At 50.0% G+C, this 14,204-nt stretch overlaps 1 protein-coding gene across 1 annotated transcript in view; it reads right to left on the reverse strand.

Annotated features, from left to right (window-relative positions):
- Positions 1 to 14,204, reverse strand: part of Col4a2 (collagen type IV alpha 2 chain) — a 137,755-nt gene that overhangs the window by 35,867 nt on the left and 87,684 nt on the right. Inside the window, exons 6-16 of the mRNA XM_005366318.3 lie at positions 14,041 to 14,088; positions 12,259 to 12,375; positions 10,975 to 11,046; positions 10,313 to 10,348; positions 10,141 to 10,203; positions 8,757 to 8,792; positions 6,884 to 6,925; positions 5,257 to 5,349; positions 4,527 to 4,562; positions 3,464 to 3,514; positions 3,010 to 3,054 (exon numbers count right to left, since the gene is read on the reverse strand). Of these exons, the coding sequence (XP_005366375.1) occupies positions 3,010 to 3,054; positions 3,464 to 3,514; positions 4,527 to 4,562; positions 5,257 to 5,349; positions 6,884 to 6,925; positions 8,757 to 8,792; positions 10,141 to 10,203; positions 10,313 to 10,348; positions 10,975 to 11,046; positions 12,259 to 12,375; positions 14,041 to 14,088 (639 nt within the window). The remainder of the gene's footprint in view (positions 1 to 3,009; positions 3,055 to 3,463; positions 3,515 to 4,526; positions 4,563 to 5,256; positions 5,350 to 6,883; positions 6,926 to 8,756; positions 8,793 to 10,140; positions 10,204 to 10,312; positions 10,349 to 10,974; positions 11,047 to 12,258; positions 12,376 to 14,040; positions 14,089 to 14,204) is intronic.

Here is a 14,204-nt window from a genome sequence, read left to right on the forward strand (position 1 = left end):
GTCTGTGAGGTCACAGCATCCCATCAGTGGGGTCACATCTGATCCATTAGTTAAACTCTCTCTCCATGATGAGTTTTGAAAAATTCCAGTTGCCACCAAACAGAAGCCTCTTGATTTGGAATGTCTTTTCATTAAGAAATCCTTAATACTATTTGGTCTCCAGTGCCCTCAAATTCCCATCGACGAGGAAGCTGGTATGTGGAGCTTTCTGAGCAGCTAGTCCCTCTTGCAAACGACCACGTATGGCAAAGTCTCCAAGCCACGCCAGGGCGAGGTAAAAATGGGCCTGCCTGTCGAGTTACTTTATAGATTTTCAAGCCCAGGAGCTCACATGCTGCTTGATGGACTAACACTGTCTGATTTTTTTTTTTTAATCTTTTCCTTTTCCAGGACTGTGGTAGACTCTTGGCCTTCCACGCTAGGTGGAGCTGAATTCAAGAGTGGTTGAATTTATGCTCAAGAAAGAATGCTGAGCCCCAAGGAGGCTCGTAGGCAGAGGTCCTCAGTAGCTGGCAGGAGTGTACTGTCAGGAAACGCTCACAGCTAGGCTTCTAGGGAAGGTTTCCTCCAATGCTGAACAGAAAGAAGGCTGCTGTCTTATGGGTCTGGATGTGTTTCCACATCATTCTGGTTTTTCTAGATCTTTCCTCAGACCCGTGGCACAAAGAACAAGGGTTAATGCAATCCAACTTGGGGGCCTTGGGGGAGGAAGACTTCATCTGGGCTTAGTCTGAGAGGGCTGCAGGATGCCACAGAATGCTCAGCCTGTGGGCACAGCTTTGCTGCCTGTTTGTGACTCCCACATAGCTGGAAAGTCACACCTGGTGGATGTGATGCCTGGAGAATGGTTCTGTTGCAGTCCAGTGGCCCTGCCCACACAGGGATGTCTTTTTCCTGTGCTGCACACCCATACTGCACAAGGACGGTGATAGTGCATGGATCCAGGAGACCAGATCTCCATGAGTACACTCTATAGAGAAGACTCTGCTGTCACTAAATGGGTCTCCCCAAACGAGGGAAACAATCGCCACAGTTTCAGAAAATGTAACACAGCAAACGTGTAAGCTATCTCTCTGTTCCCTGGCTGGAGCTGTTTAGTTTGCTAGGTGTCCATGTCCATGTGTCCATGCAGAGGCATGTGCAGATGGTTCTTTGTTCTCGCAGGGAGGCAGGGGCTTCCTGAGACACATGGGTTTCTCTGCTTACTCCTTCTCTCTCACGCTGCTTTAATGGGTCGCTGTCCACAGCGGCTCCTGAGAGCTGCCTTGGGTTCTGGCTCTTAAGGCCAACAGCTTCAGCACATCTGGGAAGCTCATGCGGAGGCAGCAGCTGGACCAGTTGGATGCTGTGGTTTGCACTAACACGCAGCACACTGAGTCATTTGTGTATGTCTGCCGATTTCCCTATTTTTTCAGTTGGGTAAACTATTTCTTCCTCTGACCCATTTAAGCACAGATGTCTGTTTCTTCCCAAGCTACAGAGAGAAAGCTGGATGGGCACGTCTATCATACGTGTGCCTGAGGAACAGTAGCAGCCAGGGGACCAGGAGCCAGAGCTTGCTGGGCTGTGTCTAGTGTTCTAGTCTCCATGGACCTCTAGGTCCAGGGGCAGCTGTGCTGAGCCACAGTTTTAGACACGACAGCTCTTTGTATTCCGTGAAGAGTGACATGTCACCCACCGGCCTCAGCGATGCACTGGCTCTGAGTCCATTGGGTTTTGGGTGCGGTGTCTGCTTTAGCCACCTCTACATGGTCTTATTGCCATCTTTAGGCGAGCGGCATTCTGGCCTTGGTTAGGGAGTAGGGGAACAGCTATTGCTTCTGGTGTGTTACCTCTGGGAAACACATTCTTAGCAAGAACCAATGTGATAGGAAGTTGGGTGTAGTTAGAGCGAGGCCACCAGCTTGAGTTTAGGGTCAGCAATGAGAAGAAATGAGAACAGCCATGACATTGGTCTCCATGGTACATGGTCAGTGCCAGACTTGGCCAATAGCTAGAGCCGTGGACGTCAGCCACGACGCCAGGGGGGCAAGGCTACCTGCTGTCCCAGAGGAGCCACATGACTCTTCAGTCTTAGCTCAGCCTCTGAGCTCCACAGTGTCACACACACACCTGCTGTGGCAATCTAAACGGGATTCACGGGGAGCTGGCATTCTGAGGCTGCTGCTCTCTGAGCACTGACAGGAGAGCGGGGTAGAAACACCAGCCGTGGGACCCTGTGTGTGTACCCCGGTGCTGACCGCAAGCTGACTGGAGGCACAGCGGTATCCCGGGGTGAGTAAATGTGGGGGCATGTGTGTGGAAGTGGGGTGACCTCTACATGGGTGAAACATGGAACAACATGGCACAAATGTTCTTATATCTTTGTGCCAAGTTACGAGCATGCTAGGTCCCATGACCCTGGAGGCTGCCACGGATCTAACGCCAGACTCCAGGGCTGTCTGCTGTGGGTGACAGGATGGAGCTGGACTCCGAGGCAGGTGGACAACGAAAACCTTGAATAAGTAAAATAAATCTTGATCTGATAAAAACATTTCTATGTGCACTTCTGCTCCAGTGCATGCTTAGCGGATGCTAAGTCTTCTCTGGACCTGTACTAACCTTCTCACGCACACTTTCTTTTCTTTAAAAAAGTAAAAAGTGGTGTCACAACCCAGGAGCAAAACGAGGTTATTGTTAAACATTAGCAAGTATCAAAGTATGTGTAGATCAAAGAAATAGAGGGACAGCCTATGAGTGACAATGACTTTGAGGGGAGGGGACCTAGTGAGAAAAACCTGGGGTGGGTTCTTTGGAAGAACCAGCAGACTGATGAGCAAAGTCCAGACAGAGGTTAATGCTCCACTAAGGGCTTTGAGAGTTGGAATGGTCACTTCATAAATGACCCCTGTGAATGAAGGGGACATCTCAAGTGGGCGTTTGGGACAAATGTATTTCTCTGAGATCCCACTTGTTATATACATGAGCTTTCAGGCCTGGAACAGTTCACATTTTGTGTGTCAGACTTACTTTCTGTCCGAAGACTCCTTTTTCTCCATCTAGGCCAGGAAGACCCTGTGTTGAACAGAAAACACAAGCAATAAACAGTCTGGAACAGGTGACCAGATTCCCCAGAGGGCTGCATGACAGTATCAACAATCGTCAAGCAGCCTTCTGCCTTCAGGGTTTGGAAGCACAGGGACAGGTGGCCACCCCACCCCAGGTGCTGAGATGGTTGTTGATGCTCATGGCTCTGAAGGTGACACCTTCCTGCGACAGATGAGCCTCCCCATGACGGAGGGACAGTCTTACTGGATTCTTTGGGTGGCCAGGCATGAACCCTCATTCTAGACACTCTCTGCAGTGTGTTACAAAGATTAGTTTCATACCAGGAGGAACCTCCAGGGCAGGTACAGTGTTTTAAAAAGACAATCCGTTTAAAAAGACAAGCCAACTAGTCATGGCTACACAGTACATGGCTCACCCGTGTTCCTGGGAATCCCATGATGCCTTCCTCGCCTTTTGAGTGGGGGCCCTAGGAGAGAGAAACAGAATGAGAGGGGTGAGGGGTGCCTAGAGCTGACTGCACCCAGCAAGACACTCTGCAGCCTCCTCAGGCCCCTCAGCGACAGGTGCTAGAGCAGGTAATTTGGGGGCAGAGAGAGCACAGGGCTGGGTGTGGATCACCTTTATCCAGGATGTCACGTGTCACCACCACAGGGTGAGCGACAGTGAGGAAGAACTAGGAAGGTGTGTCAAACTGGATGGGATAAACCAGATGGCAGCAACTCCTCGGCCCAGGAGAGGCCCAGAGTCTCCCTTCCAGCCCCTCACTCATACATTGTCACACTCAGCTTACAGCGTCAGATAATGCTATTATTACAGTAATTTTTTTTTTTTTTCGAGACAGGGTTTCCTGTGGCTTTGGAGCCTGTCCTGGGACTAGCTCTTGTAGACCAGGCTGGTCTCGAACTTACAGAGATCCGTCTGCCTCTGCCTCTCGAGCGCTGGGATTAAAGGCATGCGCCACCACCGCCCGGCTTATTACAGTAATATTATACATGTTATATTATATATAACAATTATATGATACATAGTATTATATAATATCCAATAGTTTTATACAAAATACACTGTGTCTCCTTGATACCTTCCCATGTAGAGGAGTGCAGGAGAACCCAAGAACCCAAGGGCTAAGACCAGAGCACACCCCACTGTTCAGAGCACAACCCACTGTTCAGAGCACACCCCACTGTTCAGAGTAAACCCCACCAATCAGAACACACCCTGCTGTTCAAAGCACAACCCCACCACTCAGAGCACACCCCACCAATCAGAACACACCCTACTGTTCAAAGCACACCCCACCAATCAGAGCACACCTCACTGTTCAGAGTGCACGCCACCAATCAGAGCACACCCCATGATTCAGAGCACACCCCACTGTTCAGAGCACACCCCACCAGTCAGAGCAAACCCCACCATTCTGACAGGAGCCCCGAAGGCAGAGCAATTCCCATGGGAAAGAACTCCATCACTGAACTTACTGGTATCCCTTGATCTCCTCTGCTCCCCTTTTCTCCCTGTGAAGAACATGGAATGGGAAATGTTTACACCTTTGAGACCTGAGGTGCTTAGGCACTGATCCTGGCTTAAGATACGAGGTTAAAAAGTACTTGACAAAACTTCAGGCCATTTTGACGATTTCCTGTGGCAATCAATAACAGTCCTAGGTGCTGGAGCTTTAAATCTCAAATGCAAAAAAGGATTATTTTTGTATTTTCACAAGATGAACGAACTCTTCAGTGATTTGTGATGTGCCTGGGAGCCTTTCTCTTCCATCTGAGTGAGCGGCAACGGAGCACAGGCACTTTGACCACCCAGATGGATGCTGGCTGCTACAGATCTGTCCTTAGTGTGAGAACACACGTAGGAAGACCCCCAAATGACCACACTCAGTCAGCTAATTCTGCTTAGGAAAAGACAGTTCAAACACACTAAGCAGTATAGACCCTTCTTCACTTCTGTTTTTGTACTGATGGTCCTTGGCCCATCTTTGCTGCCAGCACTGAAAATCCTGCTGCTCACAACTGTCTCCTGTGGCCTGGCAGGAACCGTGCAGTTCCCTATGATAGCTGGGGCAAATCTGACCTTTTCCCCCACCAATTTGGCGGCGAGGTCTTTCCCATCTTAGGATGCAACTGTTTACATAAAAATGAAGGAAGCGACATTTGCACGCCCCTTTTCCTAGGTCAACTGGGAACGGCCACTCTTTACCTTGTACAGATCCCGATCGTACGTTGATGGTGTGGGCCCAATAAGCGTGACGTCGGATGGGATCCCGTTGGGTCCTGGCTGTCCGATGTCACCCTGAAGATTGTTCAGCAAAAGTGACAGTGTTGAAACAGGAAAAGGGCACAGGACTTGGGTGACTGCACAATCCCACCACCCACACTATTTTGTTTTGCATACCACTGAATGCCTGTTTTCTACTGAAACAAAAATCTAAACTATCACATCATCACATCAAAATTATCATAATCTAGGATGGCGGGAAGTGAACTTCCTTCACGGGTTGTTTAGAATCTATGCGCTGAGGTCAGTGATCACCCATAACCCAACACTGCAACTGCATCTGCAGGCTACAGCCTTGGGTCGATTTCTACACAAGGAAGCTGTTAGGTCTGACTCTGGTGTCACAAGCAGAAGGTATTGGATGCGCTGGCGAGCAAAGGCTAGACCAAACACCTCAAGGGGGCTGTCACTGCCCACCATCATGGCCAGCAAGCCTAGCTCACACCCTTCCTCCTTCAGGAACGGATGAACACAAAAGAACCTGATTGATTTTTCTCCTGATGTTTCCATATATAAACGACACCATGAGTAACAGGAGCGTCAGCAGACTGAGTGCTGGGTCACCCTCTGAAGAAGGCTTCTATGTGTACTCCGAGTGCTAACATGTTCGAAGACTATTTAGGGCCTTGCTGTGCCATTAGTATCCGATAAAGACCTTTGGTGGACTGCAGACCCAACTTCATCTCCTCCATCCCCCATCTGACTATGCCCTCTTTTATTTTACTGTATGACTGTGGGATATTTCACTGGAGGGGACTTTACATTTTTATGTGTTTTGATCCTTAATTTTTTCATCCTTGATGTCTTAGGAATCCTGACTTCTGTTTGTGGGACTCAGTGAAAGAGCAGGGTGCCTACACAATGATAACTCTCACACCGGAGAGTCTGAGGGGCACAGATGCTGCTCAGTGAGCAGGTGGGCTCATGGGGAATGAGAATGGGGTTGGCTGGCTGGCTGTGGGTACCAGGCTCCTCTTCCAGGAACATGAAAGGTAGCAGTAAGAGGTCACAGGTCATATAATCCTCTTCTATGACATAAGTCAGCCAGGGCAGCCATGTGACCTGCTTCCTGAGGTGGTTCCAGATCATTCTTTAGTTGAGTCCCCAGACTTTTTTTTTTTCAAGGCAGGGGTTCTCTGTGTGCGTTGGCTCTCCTGGACCTCCTTCTAGAGACCAGGCTGGCCTCAAACTAACAGAGATCTGCCTGCCTCTGTCTCCATGTTCTGGGATTAAAGGGGTGTGCCACCACCACCTGGTTCAGCTGAGTCCCTTTAATCTTCTCTGGGTCCCACACATTAGAAGACACTCTTAGGGGACACCTCCACTTCCGAGTCCTTAAGATAGGTGGAAGTCACATGTCCCTGTCTGACCCTACACCAACCCAGACAGCTCACATTCATGTCTCACTGATCGGCCACTGTCCCTGGAGTGTGGGTGACCTGACACTCAACCGTGATCTCTATGTGAAGTGTGCTTGCAGGTCACCTGGAGGGCACCAGGTCACCCTGGGTAGTGATGGTCACCAGTTCCTGTCATCGGGTCTCTTTACCTTTTCACCCTTCTCTCCATAAAAACCAAGTCCTCGGTTGCCCTGGAAACAGAGATGGTGTCTATGAGTTTGTAAGAATTGAGAATCACAGTGAAATAAAAGTATCTTATAGAAGAAAAGAAGCCACACCCTCCCTGGACTGTGACCCTTGTGCCCATTAGGATCCTCTGTCTAAGGAAGGCCTGGGGAGCGAGGGGTGGAGCTGAAAGGGGTCCGTCAGCTGACGCTAGCACCTGACCCAGCCAAGGGAGGTCAGAGCTCACCCTCGGGCTCTGGGCCTTCTAAGAGAGAGGGCAGCCGTACGATGGTCTAGACACCATACCTGGAGATCCAAGTCATTTCATTTTGATAAAAGCCACCCTAGCTTCTTAGAAACATTTCTTTAATGATTTTAGGGGACTTAGCACTGATTACATTTCATAATTATGGGCCTGTTTGGGTTGTTTTCTGGGGCAAGTCAGGCCCGTGTCTCAGCCAGTGTTTATCTAACAGTTCCTCTGAGGAGCAGCTGGCTGGAGTCAGCTCTCCCTGCTGCCTGAGACCAGCCATGAGGAGCCACCCCGCAAATTCACATGGGGTGCTTCCACACAGCGCTTTCCTTTTGCCCCCTCCCTTCCAGCATGTGTGTGTCTTTCCCAGGGTCTCTCTATTGCTACAGTGAGCAAGAGTCACACAGGACCCCTGAAGTCCCTCTCTGCAAGTCTACTGTCTGCCTCCTCCGATGCTGAGATATCGTTGGAAAATAAAAAGCAAAACCTTTAATTACATTCTGCTTTTCTTGCTCCGCCACCTGGCTGGGAGCTGAAATCAAAGCCCAGCATGGCGGTCATGAGAGTCCCTACAGCGTTAGCTGCTCAGAGCCGCTTGTCAAAGTTGCCAGGAAGTGACTTGGCCCAGGGTGAGGGGGCTGTTTGTATTTGCAGCAGCCAGGGGAGATCTGAGGCCAGAGCCTGGGCTGGGCCACTGCTTCCTTGGCCCTGCAGCCCTGCCGGCTTCCGCTGTCCTTGGCTGTAGGCCCTTCCCATCCTGCTCGGGGCTGTCTGATGGGGGTGAGTGTGGGGGGAGTGGGAGGGATCCAGGAGCCTCCTCAAGTTCCAGCTCCAGCTGGGAACTCTGTTGAAGGGGATGGGAGCCTAGAGGAGTATGGGGGTGGGTGGCAGGCAAGGTCACCAGGGGTCACAGAAATTGGACTGCCTATGGAACAGGCATGGGAACATGAAGACCCGCCTCTGGACACGGAGCAGTGGATGGCTCGCACAAGCTTCCTGCTGGACCCCAGTATCTCTGATCAGATATTTTCCTCATCAACATTACTGAGTCTGGAGACTTGTCCAACTTTCCCAGGTCATAAGAAGCCCTGGCTCTGCTCTCCAAGGTTCAAAGAAACCCCATGCTTGGTTGTGCTTCCAATATAACAAGTGGCCCTGTCATGGGAGCAGTGTGGCTTTGGGATCCACACTGGACATGTCCCTAGTCCTGACCTGAGGCTCCGATGGATTCCCCCCACATCCAGGAGGGAGGAGGGTTTCCCATTTCCCTTGAGCAAACATAGTGTCCCCTGTCTACCCTGGAAAAGGGCCCCTAGATTGTTCCATGAGCTGCACATCTTTTTCATTACGGCTCATCGTTGTGATCTGCACACAGTCACCGGGGTGACACGGAGCCCCAAACAGCATCACCCAGAGTCCCCACAGAGGCCTGGGCAGGTGTTCAGGCACTCTGCAGGATTGCTTCCTGCATAACAGAACTACATAACGGCTCTCAGTATTATCTGCACCAGAAACAACAGTCAGCCAAGTTGTTCTCTGGTCAAAGAAGGCAGGCACACTAATCACCAAAGAGCCCCTCCCCCACTCTGCCCCCACCAACTTACTGGTTGTCCTTTGGGTCCAGGGGGCCCCGGTGGTCCCTGCAGAAATACAAAGACATGTATATTTTTTTTCCGCTCCTAGGACCCAGATGACATCTGCTTGGAGGTCCTGGGAAAGACAGCGGCTGTCCGCTTCCAACAGTATGGTCAGGGCTTCCCCACATCTGTCTTGGTGGGATGAAAAGCCAGGAGGAAGACCGGGTCACCGTCTTTGGAATGTGCTGCTGTCTGTCCACAGCTGTTCCTGATTTGCTTGTGTGTGTTTGGGCTTGTGACTTCACCCGTGTCCTTGATGTGCCTGTTCCTAGGCTTTGTGAGGCCCCAGGCCCTGTGGCCGTGGCCAGACCCCTTTGCTCTCCTGTGAGATTCCCCATAAGACACTGTCACAGTTTGACGGTAGAGTCACGAATGCTCATGGGCAGAACAGACCTGTAGGTCAATCCCACAGGCAAAGCGCCCGCATATGTGCTCCCTGAGGGTCTTTGAACTATGCTTTTCTTGGGCATGTGTGCGTGCATGCATGTGTACGTGCACATGTGTGAAGGCCAGTGGCCTTCCTTCATCACTTGACCATACTCTACCTTATTTTTTGAGACAGGGTCTCACACTAAACCTGTTGCTTACCAATTCAGCTAGGCTGGCTAGTTAGTGAGCTTCGGGGATCCTCCTGTGCCCTCCTCCCCAGCCTGGGATTACAGCCGTGTGGTACCGTGTGGTTTCTCACATGAGGCCGGGGACAGGATTCAGGTTTTCATGCTTACACAGTAAGCACATCACTGACCGAGCCAGCCCCTCTGAACTCAGAGGAAAACCCTAAGCCATGCAGTTGCTGCTCTATGAGTGAGCCAGCCACTCGCAGGGAGAGAGGTGTGCATCCCACTGCTCCATCTTGGCTGAGTCTGCCACAGTGCTGGGGCAGAAAGCCTTCCACCAGGAGAGGGTCTCTGGGCTCAGTGTGGTGGTGGAAACAGGCAGGGCTGGCACCCCCTCCTCTCCTGCAAGTCTTCCCTCATCCTCCTTCTATCCCATCACACTTTGCTGTGTCATTGTGTTGGAAGGGGGGGCTGACCTCCACTCGGTGGGCCATCCTATAAGTGACGTTCAACGTCTCCCCTTCTACAGTGGCTATGGCCCAGGTGGGATGTACCTATTATACGTGGCCTGGCCCAGATGAAAAGTCTGTTTCCTTCTTGCTTGCCTGCCTGAGTAGGGTATTTGGTTTGCCTTGGCCAGGGATGATGGGCCCCTTGTCACATAGTTGATATGGAACCCAGAGAACTTACACATGATGGAGGGGCCAGCCTGTGGCTCAAAGGTATGGGTAAAAAAGGGAGCATGCACAGCTGACCTGACGTGGGCCTGGGGGTAACCAAGCACAGGGACTTACCGGTCTTCCGGGAGCTCCTATGGGACCCATCTGTCCTATTGGCCCCGGGCGGCCAGGAGGCCCCTGCAGGTGCACAAAGAGAACATGGCTTGAAGATGGGCAGATGGGCGGGTCTACTCAGATGTTTTTAAAGTTCTGCACGGAGCAGTCCCTAATGAAAAATGATACTCACCTGATAGCCGGGCACTCCAGGCTCTCCAGATTCACCCTGGTTGAGAGGAAAGAGGGTTAAGAATTACTATTGTACGTGTGTGTGCAGTGAGGCCAGAAGGCATCATCAAACGTTATTCCTCAGGAGACAACCACATGGTTTTTTGTTTTGTTTTGTTTTGTTTTGTTTTGTTTTGAGACAGCCTCTCACTGGTCTGGAGATCCCTAAGTAGGCTACCCTGGATGACCACTGGACCTGTCCCCAGCTCCCCAGTGCTGGGATTAAGTACAAATCACGGTGGCCCACCTTTTAACATGGATTTGGGGATTTTAATTCAGGCCTTAGGCTTGCAAGGCAACTGAGCCATCGCTTAAGCCACTAAGAGCTGCTGGGTTTAAGCATCTTTGTGTTCGTCTACCTCTATGTAGGGCAGAGTTGGAAATAAACATGAAATATACAAGCCCTGCCAGACAGAGGCATTTGGCCTGGGGCAATGAGAACAAGGGGGGGGTAAATACACCCCAAACAGAATGTGAGGGCTGCAGTCAGGCCTTAAGTTATACCATGACTCTGTGAATTCCTTCCTTGCATTTCTTCTTTCACCCAGAGCTAAACCCTAACTAGCCTTGTTGACACTTTACATGGGATCCCCGAGTCCCGGCTCCCGCCTACAGCAAACATACCCTGTATTTGTCGCGGTCTTTATCAGATAGTGCGTAAGGTTCACCTTTCTGCCCCTTGGGTCCTTGGGGCCCCTAAATTAGCAGATACACCATAGAAAGAAAAACACAGAAGAATTCATTATCTTTTAGCATGACTGTAATGACACAGATTGTCAGCTTCTGTTTACAATGTCCGGTGTCCCCACAGATTATACAGGCACCCCCCGTACCAACTTCCTTAGGGTCCAGCCATAAGTCTGAGGCTTTTTATTTCACTCTCTTAGAGTTAAAATGGAAACACTTTATAAGATTTAAATTATCTTCCGGACCCTCATAATCATTCCCTGGTACAGAACTACGTTATCTTATCTTTGTAATGGTATTGGTGCCCAACAATATAAATATCTTAGAGATATTTAATACAGAAGAGTGACTTGAGTTATGCCAAAGATAGGCAGTCTGTACAAATGGAAGCATATCACCTTTGAATATCTATATGTAATCATTATTTTGCAGTGACACATGTCTCTTGGTCATGCAATTTAAGCTTGATAGACAGAAACGTAATGCAGTCCACTGAAACACCGAATCACCCAGAAAAGAGATGGGTGAGCTGGCCCTGTAAGGTGGAGGTGGAACCCAGTGGCCAGGGAACCAACTCGCTGCAGGATAAGCTGGGGATGCTTACGTAGGGCTTCTTATCACCTCGGTGCGTCTTTAAAAATGCAAAGGCTTAATGAGAAGACCTGAATTTGCAAATACAGTTCTGAAAGAGCAGTTTAGGGTTCCTGGCAAAGATCCCAAGAATGAGGTTGCCAAACGGACAATTTCAGGAATATTATTGCATATCTGCCTCTTTGCAGATGCTGGAGAATCGGACTGCCTTCCAGGTCCCCAGAGATCCTACCATCCGATTCCTAACAGACACTTGGGACAAGATTCAAGCTTTCAGGTTCTAGTTGTGCCACTACAGCCATTCACTGTTACTTGACCTAGAATACTGGAGGAGATGGCGTGACCCTTGTAAGACAGTGCGTGAGAACGTACATCAACCCGCCTGTCTTCCACCTAAAAGTGAATCAAGAATAGGGACAACAAACTGTCTGAACCCAGGACAGTTAACAACAAAAAAAAAGAAAGAAAAAACTGGCCAGGAAAAGCAGTTTCCATCAACCATGATGGCAAGGACAAGGCTTGGCACAGGTGGCCCCCCTGGCAGGAACCTGGGAAGTGGAGCCAATGCCACGTAATGTTTGATCCAGGGACAGGGCCTGCTACCTAGACTTCCAGGCTAAACATACTCACAGGGAGGCCAGGGAAGCCCCCAGGTCCAGGGGGCCCTTGTGGCCCTGCGTCTCCTTTGGTTCCATTGCAACCATCATAGCCGGGTCTTCCTCGGGGCCCGCCTTGCCCTGGGTGTCCCTAGAAAGTGGAAGGGAGGGTTAACAGTCACGCCTTCACACAATCCATCCATAAAACAGCGAGAGATGTTCTCAAAAGCCACAGCCCCAGCACAAATCCAAGGAAAAGATAAAAATGGATGAAGGAAAGAAACACCAAACAAGCAGAGCTGCAGGCACAAAGCTGAAAAGCCGGGGCGCCGTGCAGGGTGCCGAGGCTCACAGGTTCTAAGGAATGTGCCTTTCTCTGCCTCGCTTCTTCAGCAGGCGGTGGGAAGAAGAATGATGTTGGGAGCAGTGAGACCCCCAGATTCTGAATTTCTTGTAAACAACTTGTTTTCCCCTGATCTGAGTGCCTACAGCTGATCTGAGCACGAGACTTTCAGGAGTTCCTGATGGCAGGAGAGTGGTTTCTGGTGGGTTTGGCTGGGGCGTGGCTATCTCTAGATAATCTGCCCCTGAACACAATAAAGGGGGCATTCTTGGGGAATTCAAGGATGACCCGTGTTGCTGTCTCTCCTAAATGCTGGGGCTCTAGGAATACACTACCATGCCCTGCAAAGTTTTAGATTTAGGCATGAATATCAGAACCCTGAGGTAGTCAGAGATGCCAACTGGGGAGGCAACTTGACCCAGCGTCTGCCGCATGACCAGAGGGGCGTGGGATGCCCTGAGCTGGTTCAGACAGATGGGGCGGAGCCAATAGCCTACAATTGGTGCTTTATTAGAACACAGACTACTTTGAGATTTACCTAAAAAGTACTCATTTAGATGCGTTTTCTAATTGTGGAATTTCTTTAAGTGATGTATCTTGGTAAAAACCAAACATATTACAAAGTGGTTTCTGAGGCCATTTTGGATGCTTTTTTTTTTCCCCTGAAAAATTTAAGAGTCTGGAAACAAATCCCACATAAACAATGATACTGAAAAATACTAAAAGAAGATTTCTTCCTTTGCACATCTCTTTGCTTTGGGCAGCGTTGGCCTGTACTTTGGGTAGTTGTACTGTGGTGAGTCAAAGGTGTCCCTGTCGCTCTGTGAGTCTGCTTTCTGGTGGCCTTCTGGGGAACAACAAGAAGGACTTCTAGTCCTGGCCTTTCGGTTCTGCTTCAAGGAATTAACTTTCTCCAGGCTCCACCTAAGCTCCTCTTCCCCCGTGGCATTTCCCTGAAACCTATGGTTGAGGTCTTTGCCTGTTTGGTGGAGACTGCCTGCCAACCGTGGTTCCTTCCCAGACCCGACCTACAACACCAGACAGTGATCTTCATTTACAGCTGAGCTTTGAAGAGAGCGCCTAGCCACTCTGACGTAAACACCCACCCTGCAGGATGTCCTGGGATCTCCTCAGACACCCTTCCCTGGGACACAGCTCTGCTCCTCATAGCTGTTGTCGTGCCCAGCTTTGAACATGTAACGCAATGCAGTCCCCTTAAGATCAGGATTCACAAACTGATGGGCGCTGACAAATGACACTCAGTCCACACCATCGGGGCTGTGTGTTCTCCGCAGTGGCGGCTGTGAGTAGAGCCGAAACTGTGGAAACGGTGGTGACTGTCCCTCTGACTTGGTAATCATCTGCTTCTGATATGAAATAAACACGCAGATGAGAAAAAAACTGAATGGGAACGAGACACATGGGTTCCCATTCTATCCCATAATGCCCCTCCATCTAATTCATTTGGGTTACCAAACCGTCAATACGGGAACTGCCGTCCAAAGATTTCCGAGAAGTAGTCTAAAAAGTGGGCAATTTAAGTTTCAGGCTATTTGTGGGAAAACTTTTTTTATGATTTGTTTATCTCTGCCCATTCCTCAAGATCCCAAGTAATGCGACAGTTACTTCCTTCTTGC

Source organism: Microtus ochrogaster, unplaced genomic scaffold, assembly GCF_000317375.1.
Source record: "Microtus ochrogaster isolate Prairie Vole_2 unplaced genomic scaffold, MicOch1.0 UNK7, whole genome shotgun sequence".
Classification (NCBI taxonomy): Eukaryota; Metazoa; Chordata; class Mammalia; order Rodentia; family Cricetidae; genus Microtus; species Microtus ochrogaster.